This window comes from Harmonia axyridis, chromosome 4, assembly GCF_914767665.1.
Source record: "Harmonia axyridis chromosome 4, icHarAxyr1.1, whole genome shotgun sequence".
Lineage (NCBI taxonomy): Eukaryota > Metazoa > Arthropoda > Insecta > Coleoptera > Coccinellidae > Harmonia > Harmonia axyridis.
Window position 1 is genome coordinate 19335298 of NC_059504.1, and position 15740 is coordinate 19351037.

General features: G+C 35.0%; 1 protein-coding gene, 3 non-coding genes and 1 pseudogene across 4 annotated transcripts; all 5 read right to left on the reverse strand.

Moving 5' to 3' along the window:
* Positions 1 to 718: 718 nt before the first annotated feature.
* On the reverse strand, positions 719 to 880 carry LOC123679369. The gene has a single exon (XR_006747385.1). It is a non-coding gene; the product is annotated as a U1 spliceosomal RNA (small nuclear RNA).
* Positions 881 to 5341: 4461 nt separating this feature from the next.
* Positions 5342 to 5517, reverse strand: LOC123679379 (annotated as a pseudogene).
* A 412-nt stretch (positions 5518 to 5929) lies between these two features.
* Positions 5930 to 10421, reverse strand: LOC123677926 (uncharacterized protein T26G10.4-like). The gene is made up of 2 exons (XM_045614666.1): positions 10330 to 10421; positions 5930 to 7592 (listed from the first exon to the last, which is right to left on the reverse strand). Exons 1-2 carry the CDS (start codon positions 10419 to 10421, stop codon positions 5930 to 5932), a joined length of 1755 nt encoding a protein of 584 aa, XP_045470622.1.
* Positions 10422 to 13309: 2888 nt separating this feature from the next.
* On the reverse strand, positions 13310 to 13471 carry LOC123679362. Its single transcript, XR_006747378.1, has one exon. It is a non-coding gene; the product is annotated as a U1 spliceosomal RNA (small nuclear RNA).
* Positions 13472 to 14972: 1501 nt separating this feature from the next.
* LOC123679375 lies at positions 14973 to 15163 on the reverse strand. Its single transcript, XR_006747390.1, has one exon. It is a non-coding gene; the product is annotated as a U2 spliceosomal RNA (small nuclear RNA).
* Between the last annotated feature and the right edge of the window lie 577 nt (positions 15164 to 15740).

The window sequence follows — 15740 nt, forward strand, 5'->3', positions numbered from 1 at the left end:
AAAATTGGTACTGATACTGATTTCACAGTATTCTCTGTTGATAATCAAAGTTAGTATTCGTTAACGTTATTGTTCGTTAGTCGTGAATTTTCACTATTGTTTTTGTATTTTGGTGTGTGCGATTTGTGAGAACGAGTTGTTCTGAAAAATGAATAGGCGGAAAACCAGCGATCTTTGAGCTTTCTTCACAGAAGTTGATGTGAATTATGCCGCTTGTAATTCACGAAATAGTAATAGTTATAATAACTATCATAATAAGTGTCGAGTTTGTAGGACTTGTTTATAAGAAATAAATAGGATAATAAATTAAAGTAATTTCCACTAATCCATTTAAAATTTATTTGCATGTTTGAATTAATAATAAGCCGATCAACAATAATACGATCTTTTATTTCCATTCAACATCATTTTTATTGTTGATGAAATGTTTGAAGATTGAACATATTTCTGAATTCAACCATAATTAAATAATTGTTATCCCATTCTTGTGAATTATCAACGTAAACGAATCGTACCTATATGTTCATAGCAGCTATCATCTGCCAAAGTTTGTCATAGAGCTTGTGGAACACGCTGTTTAACATGTTTTAGTTCAATTTTTAGAGAAACTGATGTTCTAAGGTACCGAAATGCACAAAATATGAGTGAGGGAATATGAATCTTTGCTTTGTGAGCTAGTAATACACAAAGAAAAAAGAACTTGTATTGAATAATATATCCGGGACAGCGCGTACGCAGTCCCGACTACCAAAAATTACGCGCCCGAGTTATCCGCATTAGGGATAATCGCAGAGGTCAGCCCGATCGTAGTGCAATGAAAGGGCCTCACTACGGGGGAACCGCCTTGTTGATCACGGTAACCCCTACGCCAGGTAAGTATGAATTGTGCAGCTTTTAACGTGCTTTTCCCCGATTCAGAACTACTCTTTTCAGTAATATACGGTAGGTGGCGCTATCTATTGGAACACCTGTTCAACACTGAATATTTGACTATAGAAATCTATAGTTCTACTTGGAGTTGGACATAAAAATGGCCTTAGCGAAACCAATTTTCAAGAAAATTCTACTCTTTAACGCGTAGAAAAAATAAATTAAACAGAGGATACAAAAAACTCATATACACGTCAATGACCACAGATACACACGTATCACCGAACTCCACGAATTGGCACAAATTCCTACCATAAGAGAGTATGTTGATAAAATATCATCACATTTTACGAAAAACTAAATTATGTGAGCAATATTACGAGGAAAATTTCCAGAATCCGACACAATAACAAAAATTTCAACGATAAGCATATTCTGCCTTACGAAAATCTGCCGATTTTCATGCAGTCTATATGAATTGTGTACATTTTGTATATAGTTTCTTCAAATTTTCTCGAGCAGGTTTTTTATTTTTATTTTCCTGTATATAACTGAACACATTTAAAACCGAATTACGTAATCCTTGTACAAAATTTTTTATAGACTTGATGTCCTATTTGTGTGTGCTTTTTCCCTATTCAGAACTACTCTTTTCACTAATATACAATAGGTTAGGTTAGGTTAGCGGCCCTCCCTACAGACATATGGCCTCCTAAATGACGTCACTGGAAATCCATTTTACTGGAATAAATTTCAAACTACTTAATATAATTAAAAGAATATTTGATGTGACAAACAGTAGTAGGACCTCTAAAAATACTGCCCTTGAATTTAAATTAGCTATCCAAATTTGTTTTTTTCTACTCCATGTACAAATGTACAATCTGGTCCGTATCTCCGTAGGGAGGACCGCTAGGAAAAAAAATGATGGGAACTCGTCATCTTATTTTTTTATGTTTTATCTGAATCCGACAGATTTCTCACATTTTCCCGGACACCCTGTTCACATTTTTTTTTCGAATAATATACAACATATCCTGCCATATAAATTATAATATATTTAGTGTATGGTGAAGATGGATATGCAGATATGCAAAAATTGTGAATACGGATCTGTTCTGTTATGAAATGTTATTGGTCAAAAGAGATCTACATCCAAAATGGCGAAGTGGTTCCGTTTTAAGTCACGCGATGTCGTCTCCTCTCTATTCTATCTCGATGTATTGAATGAAATATAGTTATTTGAGTGATTCTCGATTAAATATGCAAATTTGAATATTTGGAATCCGATATTTTTTCTATTTGTCGAATTTACAATAAGAAGAATATTTATTATTTTCTATATCTACCTACTGAAATCCAAGATTTGGCACTTTTGCTCTCCTAGTGTCATCCGTTGTTTCACATCGTTTGGCGCGCTTGAAATTTGTTTTCTGAATTTCTGATATATTAAGGTATTTATTTCAATATATTTTGAGGTAATATGGAACGTTGATTCACTATGGGACATAAGAAGTACGTTCTTTATGGAGAAACTCGCGAATTGAGTGAAATATCACGTATCACTGATATGTTTTCATTTCCGCGCGCTTCACGTCAAATTTGATAGTTCATGTTGGGAACAAAATTTTCTCACTGAAAATGACATATGCTCCCTCTATCCATGTTTATTACTCTGACACCCGAACCATCTTGATTCCTCTTTTTGTAACTACAACTACAGTGACCTAATAAAACACAGTGGCGACAATTCCTTCAAATTGTGCCTAAAAAGCTTCATCAAAGATAAGAATACAATTGACTGAACTGAACTAATACTCTGTCAAAATTAAAATTATTCGGCCTGATTTTGATTGTATATAGAACCAAGGCAAATTTTCTTCAGAAATACAGGATTCTAATTTCACCAAAAATACTCTCAGCTTTTCCAAATTGAATATTTTATTTCATTGCATATTCAGAAGTATTTCTCAATAATTCATACGATCATTTCCCGAGCTATCTTGAGTAGTTCTCGAGTTATTTGCCATTTCTCTGAAAAAATAACTGACAAAGGCCTAAAAAAAATTGTGTATTCCTCGAGCGCAATGTATGAAAAATCAGATCTATTTTGTGAATTAAGTATATACCGAGTAATTTTTTATGTTGAATCAGTCAAAAATCTTGGAAAGGAAACATCTGACGGAAAAATGTTGCAAATAAAGGTGTATATGAGAGGGAAGTTCATTTATGCCAAAACCTCTTCCATTCAAGTAAGTACGATTTCAAGTAACAAATTTATTTTGATAATTATATTTGACTTCAATAGTCTTTCTGAATTAAAATTAATGAATTTAATTAACATGTATTGTCATGAATTTCTTTTTCATATTAATTCAATATATCTATAGTGTGCTTTTTTGCAGATACTCCCTTTTTAATTGAAATGGCAGTATATTTTTGATGGTCTTTGTTATGTGCTTTCAACTTTGAACATTTGCTCCCATAGCCACATATTATAAAATAATATGAATCTTAATAATTGAATTGATTGGAAATACGAAGAAATATCCTCGTAAAAATTCTCAATAAAGTAAAGGTCATCAAAAAAACGATTTTGTTGTGTGAAATGAATATATTCAAATCTGAAATATTCAGCCATTCAAATATGTCAATGAAATTCCTGTTACAACAATTTTATTTCACTAAATGGAACACCAAATATGAGATAATGGTATTTTCAACTGAAGTTTGAACTCCATCTGTTTTTAATGAGGCACCTACCCTTCGGATATTCCTTGATTATTTGTATTTATTTTCAGCCGACAGCCACCAAAGAAGTTTTAAGATTTTATTATGTTTGAGTAGGTTTGTTCTTCTAGATTCACGTAGAACGTAGAACCCCAATGAACGATGAATTGATTCATCGGAACATTCTAGAATCTAGACATTCCCAACCGTCTCGGTTAGATTTTTAAAACTACTTAAATCTACCAAATGATTTCTTCCTACTAAAAACTTCATGAATATGCGAAAAATCTACTGAAAAAGTAGATTTCTACTAAATCTGGCCATACTGAGTTTCATTATATTTTTAGTATTTATGGACACTTTAGCTCAAATGATAGGTACACTGAAATTATCGTACAAAACAATATTATCGTACATGCGGTATCGTACATAGTACTGAGCAGCAAATTATCATACAAAACGATAATTATCGTACGAACGGCAACGCTGATCAGAGACTTTGTTTTACGTCCCATGTGCGTACTATTGTTTCGAGTGGCTTCAAGGCTCTGGGTTTCATCATGAGAAATTCAGGATGGTTCCGGGATGCGGTTACATATTTTGTTTTATTCAATGCGCTTGTGAGGTCAAAGTTTGAGTATGGATGCGTAGTCTGGAGCCCTGGGTATAATGTACACATCAAAGGTTTGGAAAATATACAGAGGCGGTACTTGAAGTACGTTAGTTTTAGGCTCGATGGTGTTTATCCAAGCCGTGGTGTACCACATGATCAGTTGTTGAGTAGATTCCAAGTTGATTCTTTAGAGCGGCGTCGTACCTACTTGGGTATACTCTTTATTAGAAATTCATTAATCGACTGTCCCTATTTGCTATCACTAGTTGATCTTCATGTTCCTAGACTGTCTGTACGCAGCCCAACTACATTTTATCTACCTTTTCCACGCTCTAACGTCCTTCTTTTTTCGCCTCTGTATATGTCATGACTACATGACCATCCAGCATATTGTTGATATTTTTCATTGTAACCAATCTGATATAAGGAAGGCTGTTCTGGGATCACTGCTTCACTATGGGTAGTTAGGCATGAGCTTTTTTTCTCAATGGGTTTTTTTTTTCGCTCAAGCCAGGCTCCATTTGATTTGTTTTGGGTTTTATTATGTTTTTTATTTTCAGTATATAACTTTTAAGTTTCATTTCTTGTATATTTGTTTTCCCATTCTGTAATTGGCCTGGGCTGTGAACTGGTGTAATTATTAAATAAAAAATAAATAAAATAAAATAAGTGGACTTCCCCTAAAAACCATCAACCTTTCATTCGCAATATTTTTCCGTAAGATGCATCTTTTCGAGATTTTTGACTGATTGAACCTAAAAATCTTCCGGTGACTGAATTATATGATTGTACATTATTGGTTGCAAACTACACAATATTTTCTAGAGCTCAAGTCAACGGACCCCATTCCGAAATTTTTTTCTAGCAACGGCCTTGAACAAATTTGCTACAGTGCCTCAATAAAGTGGGCTTTATATTAAGAATAAATCCCAAATATCAGGTAAACGCAGAATGTAAACAAAATGCCGCCATATTTAGGCTGAGCCAATTAAAAAGATGACCACGCGGGTCGCCACTGTAGTTAAATGAGTAAGTGTTTGTACAACCACCGAAAATGCATTAGGATGGAATCAGTCTCAACAAAGTTTATGATTTCATGAGAACTTAACTCATATTGATATTAATTAGATAAAGTGGGCCGATCCCGGAGGTACTGCAATACCGGGCCAACCCGCGACGGCGGTGGAGCAAGCCCCTAACCGCCGTCAATTTCCAAAAATCAGTTTAATATACTGGCCCCGCATGCGGGGCGTATCAGATATTAAGCTGATAAGAACAGATTGATACTTTTATTAATAAATAATCTTACAAGTTCTACAGTTTCTTACAAGTTATAAAATTTGTTTTTCCAACAGGGATTACTAACCTGGTATAATCAGTATATAATTCAAAATAATTTACGTCAATAAACAGTCAAAGTTTAAGAATTTCATATCAAACATAAAAAATGGTATAATCTCACATTAGACTAGATAAAATCTCATAAAAAACTAATCAACATCAACAGACCATATCACAGACAATTAAATATCACACATCGCCTCTGGCATATTTGTATATGAATAAATTGAAAGAAGGAAAAAAAAAATTATGTTACAGATTAAAAAAACTTGCCAAACAATAACATATCCTATCACAGGCTTATATATCACAGTTGAATCTCAAATACAGGTATAGGAATAGGAACTAGAAATGAAACACTCTACGCAAGTAAATTCAGGTATACTGTCTCACCCCAGTGACGTGCTCGATGTATATATCCCGGGACCATCTGATGACGTCACTACACATCAATCGACGCATCAAGGTGGCGTATTTAAGGGACGTACCACATCTTCTCAGGACGGCCTCATTCTCCTGGTCCCACGTACCCAATGCTCCAACAATCAGTGCATCCACCGTCGTCTCAAAACCCCGAGCTCTCAAGTCCTCGGCAAGGCCAGCGTATTTCTCCAATTTAAGCTCCCTTGCTCTGATGAGGGCTTGAGGCTCGTTCTCAAATGGAATCGTTACATCAATGATGGCGACTCTGGACTCCATTTCGTTGACGATGACGATGTCGGGCCTCAAGTTGGAGGCAACCAGGGGGACCTGCCTGTTCACATGTACAGTCCCCATCCTGTCCGGGATAGACTTGACCAGTCTATCCTGAACGGCGTTGTGTCTTTTCTGCCACGCCGCTGAGTGAATTCTACAGTGATTCAACACGTGTGGCAGAGTTTCTGGTTGGTCTTGACACCTCCGACATCGCCTGTCTCCACTCCCGAACCTTCGAGTGGCATTGAGGGGGACGCAGTCCAGTCTGGCTCTATGGATGAAGCGCCAGTCACAAAATCTGGTGGCGAATCCGCTCCTCGTGAAGTGATTGCTGGCGGCACTCCTCGAGAAGCACTTGAATGTTTTACCCTGGTCCGGTTTTCGACACAGGGATGACGCATACATATTTCTCACCGCGTCCTTGAGTCTCCACTCAAGATTCTGACGAGTTATCGTCTGGCCATCCGGTGCATTGTTCCCCCCAATCTGGATGGACAGGAATGAATCGGTGGTAGTCCATCCCATCTCCAGTCTTTTCGAGAGTCTTCTCGTCGCGTTTCTCGCTCTTGACCATAGCGACGAGATGTCGCCACCATCTCTGCCGAACTCTCCCTCAAGGTCTCCCGACAGATAACGGGCCAGGTCGTCGACCGATGGGACACGGCCTATCCGGCGCTGGACCACCTCCCGGAGTTGACTGTTGGCGGTGTCGCGGACGAGGGCCTCGGGACAGGTCAGCATCTTGAAGGCCTGAACAATAGATGCGACCTCGACCAGGTCCGTCATTGGCAGAATTCCAGCGCCGCCCCTCTTCATCGGCACGTATAATATCTCCGGGCTGGCTCTCTGTGGGAGGTTCATCCAGGATTTCAGGGCTCTTTTCACCCGCTTGTCAAGCACCCCAAGTCGGCTCTTCTGGACATGACAACCCCTCAGGACAAAGGAGACTCTTGGCAGGATGAAAGTGCTGAGGGCATCGATTTTCTGCCACGGCGCCAACAGAGATTCGTCAAGCTTTTGTAGATCTCTGGTCATCCTGTCGATGGTGTCCTCGGGAGATTGGTCGACGTGGTAGCCCGTCGGAATTCCCAGGTGCTCGTAGGCCTGACCTTCCTCCAGGGCTGGGAACTGTTTACCCTGTATCGAGTAACTGAGCTCACGGCAGGTATGTCTGCGCCGGCAGTCCAAGGTGAGGGACGCGCACTTTCCGGGTTTAAAGGTGAGGCCACAGGCAGCTGCTGTCTCTCCAACGCAGTCAAGGACGATCTGCAGATCTTCGGGCGTGTCGGATACCAGCACTAGATCGTCCGCATAGGCCAAAATGACGAAGTTGTTGTTTGATCTTAGCCATAGGGCCGAGAAGCGATACCGTTTACAAATTTTAGACGCTACTTACAGAAAAAAGAGCCTTTTTTCCGAGTATTATAACGATATGGGTTCCATCTATTCGAAATACCTTGTATCAATTAAATTTCAATTGAACCAATTACAGATTTCACCGGCGTTTTGTCCAACTAGTAACGTTCCCGCTAGATGTAGCATCCATCGTTGAAAACTAAGTATTTTAAATAGACCTATAATAACAATATTATAGACCTATAATAACAATATTATAAGTCTATGGTATTTTAATATTCGTTTATTACAATTACATATTTCGCTAAATGTAACCTTCAATTGACTCGAACTCGGTAATTACAAAAGTACTAAAACAAAAACCTGGAGACAATTTTTCAATTTTTATTTATCATTATGAGTATTATACATAATTATCTCTAAATCGCTGAATTTTTATTGAAATAATGGAATAATTTCATAATTATCATTTAGTGGCTTTTGATGAACACTGTGGGTTGGTAGTTGGTACAGAGAGAATTTAACAGATGATAGATAAATCCGTGGCAGATTGGCAGAAGAGTTCCCAGTATCAAACCAACATATAATATAGTTATTTTTAATATAAGTGCAGAAGGCATTGATATTCTTCCACGAGTTCAAAATTCAAAAACGAGCCACGAAGTGGCGAGTTTTTGAATGAACGAGTGGTAGAATGAGCCTTCTGTACGAGTATTATACATTATTTTCTCTAATTCATTGCATTTTTAATGAAATATTTCCATTAATATCATTTAGTGATTTTTGCATTGAAAAATGTTGGTTGGCATAACTGATTTATTTAAGGCAAATTGATGAATTGACAGATAAAACCTTAGAACATTAATAACATCTATCTATATTCTAAGGATAAAACCGTGGCGGAAAGTTCGGAGTACCAACATATAATAATCAAATATAACCATGAAAACTGTGCGTTTCTGATATATTCTCGCACGATTTTGTTCTACAAGATGTGGAAGAATGAACGGAATAACCACAGAATTAGAGAATAGTTATTTATAATACAAGTGCAGAAGGCATTGATATTCTTTCACGAGTTCAAAATTCAAAAACGAGCCACGAAGTGGCGAGTTTTGGAATGAACGAGTGGTAGAATGAGCCTTCTGTACGAGTATTATACATTATTTTCTCTAATTCATTGCATTTTCATTGAAATTAATGAAATATTTCCATAAATATAATTTAGTGATTTTTGCATTGAAAAATGTTGGTTGGCAGAACTGATTTCCTTAAGGCAAATTGATGAATTGACAGATAAAGCCGTGGCGGAAAGTTCGGAGTACCAACATAGAATAATAAAATATAACCATGAAAACTGTGCGTTTCTGATATATTCTCGCACGATTTTGTTCTACAAGATGTGGAAGAATGAACGGAATAACCACAGAATTAGAGAAATTCTATTTTCAACTTTTAAAATACAATATATTATAATATATAATATATTATATATTTATATATGTATTATAATACATATATCAATTTTCAATATATCATACAACTATGGAGCTATAGGACTAATACTTTTGGAGATTGAGAATTGTACAAAAAATCGAGTTAAAGATTATGACATTTCAGTAACAAGTCTCTCTTATAACTAACTTAGGTCTTCACATGGAAAGAAAATGCAAGAACTCGATGCACTTCACTTCGAGGCAGACTGTGGGTCTTAAAAACGTGCATCGTTGCAGTTGCTAGCTTTGTAGCATTCTTTCTCATGTGTCGATTCCACAATTATATGAAGATGAGAAAACTGAACTGAATATTTAGAAAAGTAATTCGGTCAGACAAAATTATGTTTATGTGTACCAGTAATAAATCGATAAATAATGAAGCAAGCCACGATAACGCTACATCTAGCGGAAACGTCAGGTTTTTTTTATAATACGTCAAGAGAAATCTGTGAATAAGTGAATTGAAATTTCATGGATAACAGGTATTTCGGATAGATGGAATTCAAGAAAGTATAATACTCGGAAAATAAGAACTTGCATCTTCTAGTAGCTTCAAATACTCGTGATCATTATAATCAGTGTGACCCACTGGCATCGGACGCGGTGTCAGTGGGGACTCGCAATTTTTGGAATTTGGGTTGACCATCGGGATCGGCCCAAGCAAACCAACATAATATATTTTTTAACGTGTATATAGAGTCTAATCGATGAAGGATATTTATAGATGAGCGATATTTCACGAACTGTGATTCAATCACTGATATCAGAATGTCACAGGTAGTCACGATTCCGCAAAACGAATACAGAGCGTGACGGGATCACAGTTTGAACATTTCAATTATCTTTTCAGGGCATATCATCGTCCGTTGCAATCGTAAATTATGAAGACAGCCTGATGTTTTTATTGCTTCGGAACCTTTTTCGACTAACATACCTAATTGCATATTTTTATGACAATCCCAGAATCCGTCGGCAACTTCACAGGCTTTAGGAAGTATATTTGTAGGACTTATTGAACAGTAGAACTTGCTACAAAAAAATAATAACTACTGAATTACTGCATAATTGGTGGTGGCAAAAAATTCCAATTTTATGCTTATCTTTGATAATGAAGCCCCGAAGAAATTCGTTGTATATTGAAGTTCCGACCTGAGCAAAAAATGGTACTGTATTATAAAAAATAAACGAAAACACGTTAGAGGCATAATGGTTTTTCTATTGACAAACTTCTCCGAATCGTTGGTATCTTTGAGGGGGGCTGCCGCCCCAAAGCCCCCTCTCCTAGCTGCTAGTGGATTTGATGATATTTCACTGTTCATTTTACAATTGCCTATTTGAGCTGAATATAAGAAGTGTTAGAATTGATATTGATACTGATATTGATTTCCCAGTATTCTCTGTTGATAATCAAAGTTAACGTTATTGTTCATTAGTTGTGAATTTTCACCATTAGAGAGAGTTGGTGTGTGCGATTTTTGAGAACAAGTTTTTCTAAAAAATGAATAGGCGGAAGACCAGCGATCTTTGAGCTTTCTTCACAGAAGTTGATGTGAATTATGCTACTTGTAATTTATGAAAGTTGAAATTATCTTTCAAAACCATCACTTTAAATTTGAGGAAATATTTGAAAAATAGACATCCTTCTATTAGGTTCCAAACTAAAGCAGAATGGATGGGAATAAATGTATTTTTCCCGAAAATTATGTCAAATATAGTTGGGAAATTCAATTATTGAATGACTTATTTCACTTCCCATTTCTGAGTATTTTGTTGTAAAATTTTTCATTTTTCTCAAATTTTTTTGTTAAAGTATTAGCCCCTTAATTATTTTAATATATAGATTTACGTCTGAATATATGCATATGGCTTATTATTTATTATTCTAAATAAAATAAAACGAAGTAATTTCCACTATGTTATTTAATTGTTAGCAACAATTAAATAACATAGTGGAAATTACTTCGTTTTATTTTATTTATAATGAATTTCCGCCAAGTAAGGACCGAATCCATTAAATATTTATTATTCTATGTCCAAAAAATCATACCTATCCATTTAAAGATTTCTCAATTCTTTGATGAGCTCAGAAATTAATAGAAAATATCAAATATATTTAGGAAATTGAATTATTCAATGACTGGTTTTACTATATTTTTGTACATTTCTGATTGTTACTTTTTCTGTTTTTCTCTTTTTTTTTTAATGCAGTATTAGCCACTCAATATTTTCAATATATATTCACATGTGAATTATTGTATATATATCATTTATTTCTCGATGTCCAAATTATTCATATCCATATTCCACAAATCTGTTACCTCTAAAGATTAAACATCTTTAGCTAGCTCGTTTATCCCTATTAGGAATTAACATAACAGTGACCAATTCGAGGTGCAGAGATAACAAGCTAAGGTTTGGGTGATTCATATAAATAATAATAACAAGCATGGACCCTACCTGAATCCGATACCTAAACAGTAATCACGACACGCTTTAATTTCACTGATATCATAAAGTAACGTTCACGTTTCACAGCGTGATCTAGAAATCACAGTATCGCTCATCTCTAGAAATTCAATATAGATATAAAAAAATTGACAACTTTGTGTCTGTTTCTTCACAATAATATATCTTTATGATATATTCGGTTATTTTAAATTTTCTTTCGGTTGGTTATTAATTTTCTCGTTTTTAGAATTGGAATTTTATTCCAAGACAAAAATAAACCATATTTATCATAATAGGCTCCTATTCCAACACGAATACGAACGACAAAGGATCGAGTGTTGGAATTGCCTTCTGCAAAGAGTATTAGACGATATTTTCTCTATTTCATTCAATATTGTCGAAAATCAATGAAAAAAATTAGATTCTACATTGTAGTGACTTAAGTATTATATCTTGGCAGTTTGGTGTGACTGTTACGAATTTTTTTTTTTAAAGAGAGTATAGGTTCTTTTCAAATTTCGTTATATTGTTTCATGTTACATCGTTGACGTCTTAACAACTGCCTCGAGCAACTGATGATGGCAAGTTACCTTGCCGAAATGCATAGAGCTTAAATTAAATATAAAGTGGAGTAGACCATTTATTTGCTTATACCTATTCGTTATTTTTGTTCTAAATATACAATAAGAAACAAGTAGTTATTCGTTTTCAAATTAATATTTTTTCCATTCAGTTTTTCTCCAAATGGCTACCCCTACTTTTTTTCATATTTAAATAGACAGAGCAATTCACCTTTTTTATGGTGTAAAAAATTGGTAGCATAGTTTACAATTTTTTTTTCAAATAACATATTTACAGTAAGGAATAAAAATGACTTCCATGGAAGAATTAAAAAAAAAAAGTCCAACTAAACGTAACTCGAAGAGAAATCTTGGCCCCTTTGTGATTCGACGTAGGGAAAATCCACTATAGTTCATAGTTATTAGTTACCATTGCTAGGCAACACTTTTCTCTTCGGCTGACGGAAAAGTACTTCATCGTTGACATTCCAACACTTTTCCCTCCGGCGAAGGAAAAGTAGAACTTTTCGATGATCTTATCAGTCAAAATATGACGTTGTTAAATGATGAATCTTGCGTACTGTATCGCATAGAATGAGTACACAGGGTCTTCAACAAGCTCTGACAAATTTTGACAGATGATTGTTTTGTTTTGTTCATTCTGAACATTTTTTTCGAAAAGCATAGTTCCTACTTGTTTTCATTTAGAAGTTAGGAGAATTAGAAATAAATAAGATAATAAATCAAAGTATTTTACACTAATCCATTCAAAATTTATTTTCATGTTTGAATCAATAATAAGCCGACTAACAATAATACGATCTTCTATTTCCATTCAACATCATTTTTATTGTTGATCAAATGTTTGAAGATTGAACATATTTCTGAATTCAACCATAATTAAATAATTGTTATCTCTTGTGAATTCTCAACGTAAACGAATCGTACCTATATATTCATAGCAGAATGAGGGCAGCTATCATCTGCCAAAGTTTGTCATAGAGCTTGTGGAACACCCTGTATAACATGTTTTAATTCAATTTTTAGAGAAACAGATGTTCTAAGGTACCGAAATACACACAATATAAATGATATATTCATTATTCGCATATGCACAAATTATGAGTGAGTGAATATGAATATTTGCTTTGCGAGCTAGTAATACACAAAGAAAAAAGAACTTGTATTAAATGATAAATCCGGGACAGCGCGTACGCAGTCCCGACTACCAAAAATTACGCGCCCGAGTTATCCGCATTAGGGATAATCGCAGAGGTCAGCCCGATCGTAGTGCAATGAAAGGGCCTCACTCCGGGGGAACCGCCTTGTTGATCACGGTAACCCCTACGCCAGGTAAGTATGAATTGTGCAGCTTTTAACGTGCTTTTCCCCGATTCAGAACTACTCTTTTCAGTAATATACGGTAGGTGGCGCTATCTATCGGAACACCTGTTCAACACTGAATATTTGACTATGGAAATCTATAGTTCTACTTCGAGTTGGACATAAAAATGGCCTTAGCGAAACCAATTTTCAAGAAAATTCTACCCTTCAACGTGTAGAAGAAATATACTAAACACAGAATACAAAAAATTCATATACACGTCAATAATAAGACCCATCATAACATACGCCGCTCCTGCATGGTGTCACCTAAAACCGACACCCTTAAAGCTTGAATTATTTCAAAATAAAATACTTAGATTGATACTTGATAAAAACAGATACACACGTATCACCGAACTCCACGAATTGACACAAATTCCTACCATAAGAGAGTATGGATATAAAATATCATCGACATTTTACGAAAAACTGAATTATGTGAGCGATACTACGAGGAAAATTACCAGAATCCGACACAATAACAAAAATTTCAACGAAAAGCATATTCTGCCTTAAGAAAATCTGCCGATTTTCATTCACAGAAATCTATGGTAAAACTACGATTGGACATAAAATTAAAATGGCCTCAGTGAAACCAATTTTCAAGAAATGTGATGAAAATTGAAAGGCAACTAACAAGTTATCGGCCAATTAGCTTGGTGTCATCATTTTCAGAAATATTCGAGGTGACAATGTGTAACCGAATAATAAATTGGATGGAGACAAACATTCTTTTTATGGAGGCTCTACATTTTTATAGCTCCTATTTTTATGAAAACTGTAGTAAAGCATGAATTAATTGCAGGAACTATTAATTGTATATAATTAACTGAAAACTATTGTAAAAAAATACATTACATGGAAAACATGTAAATAAACTATTCTAAATTATTAATTGTATAGATGTTACCCGAGGTCACTCGAACATTCATTTTATAGAAACAAAATGGCACGAAAATAATATAATGATAAATAAAACAAAAATATTTGGCTCCGATTTGGAATTGATTCCAGCACGAGACTCAATGTTATTAAATAAGAACTCATTCGGAGAAACTGATTGTAAGGATTTTCATGAAAGCATTTTCGAGATAAATTTCAGTTTAATCTGGTTCCAGCATAGGTTGCAAACTTAAATTATAATTGTCTTTAGTGGTATTTTCATAATATGTACTACTATTCTCAAGTTTTATTCCACCCACAGTTCCAATTCATGACTTACTAGACTATTGAATATTCTTGTTTTCTAACCATCATGAACAATTAAGAAGAAGGTATAGTATTGCTATTTTTTTTAGTTAATATTAATTTCAGAACAATGTGAATTTCATAACGCATGTTCAACTTTCATCACATAATTCCAGATGAAAAAAATTATTTGATTAACAGGGTTAGATGGTCGATTAATTAATATTAGAGAAATTATCTAGATGGAACTAGGTTCTTAACGCTCAATTGAAAAATTGTATTGATTTATTAAAGTGGGCCGATCCCGGAGGTACTGCAATACCGGGCCAACCCGCGACGGCGGTGGAGCAAGCCCCTAACCGCCGTCAATTTCCAAAAATCAGTTTAATATACTGGCCCCGCATGCGGGGCGTATCAGATATTAAGCTGATAAGAACAGATACTACACTTTGATCTTAGCCATAGGGCCGAGAAGCGATACCGATTACAAATTTCAGACGCTACTTACAGAAAAGAGAGCCTCTTTTCCGAGTATTATAACGATATGGGTTCCATCTATTCGAAGTACCTTGTATCAATTGAATTTTAATAGATTCGTTTATAGATTTCTTCAGTTATCTTGTTCTAATACTAACATTCCCGCTAGATGTAGTAGCAATCGTTGGAAGCTTTGTTAATGTTTTAACATTCGTATATTATAATTTGTCGATATTTTTTTTTCTCCATATTTCGCAAACTAAAACCATCAAATGACTTGATCTCGAAAATAACAAAACTACTCAGGCAAAACCCTAGAGATATTTCGATGTAATTATTATATTATAATTATAAAATAATACATTATAAAATGTTTCAAATAAAATTTCAATGATAAATTTTTGTGATTTTCGAGATCAAGTAATTTAACGGTTTTAGATTGCGAAATATGGAGAGAAAAAATATCCACCAATTATAATTTACGAATATTAAAACATTAACAGAGCTTCCAACGATTGCTATTATATCTAGCGGGAATAAAAGTATTTGAACTAGATACCCAGATAAATTTTTCAAGAA

Coding starts and splice junctions, on each gene's coding strand:
- LOC123677926 (XM_045614666.1), bottom strand. CDS start 10,421: ATGAACAGTGAAATATCATCAAATCCACTAGCAGCTAGGAGAGGGGGC. Junction 7,593..10,329: donor GATACCAACGATTCGGAGAA/GTTTGTCAATAG, acceptor CCTATGGCTAAG/ATCAAACAACAACTTCGTCA.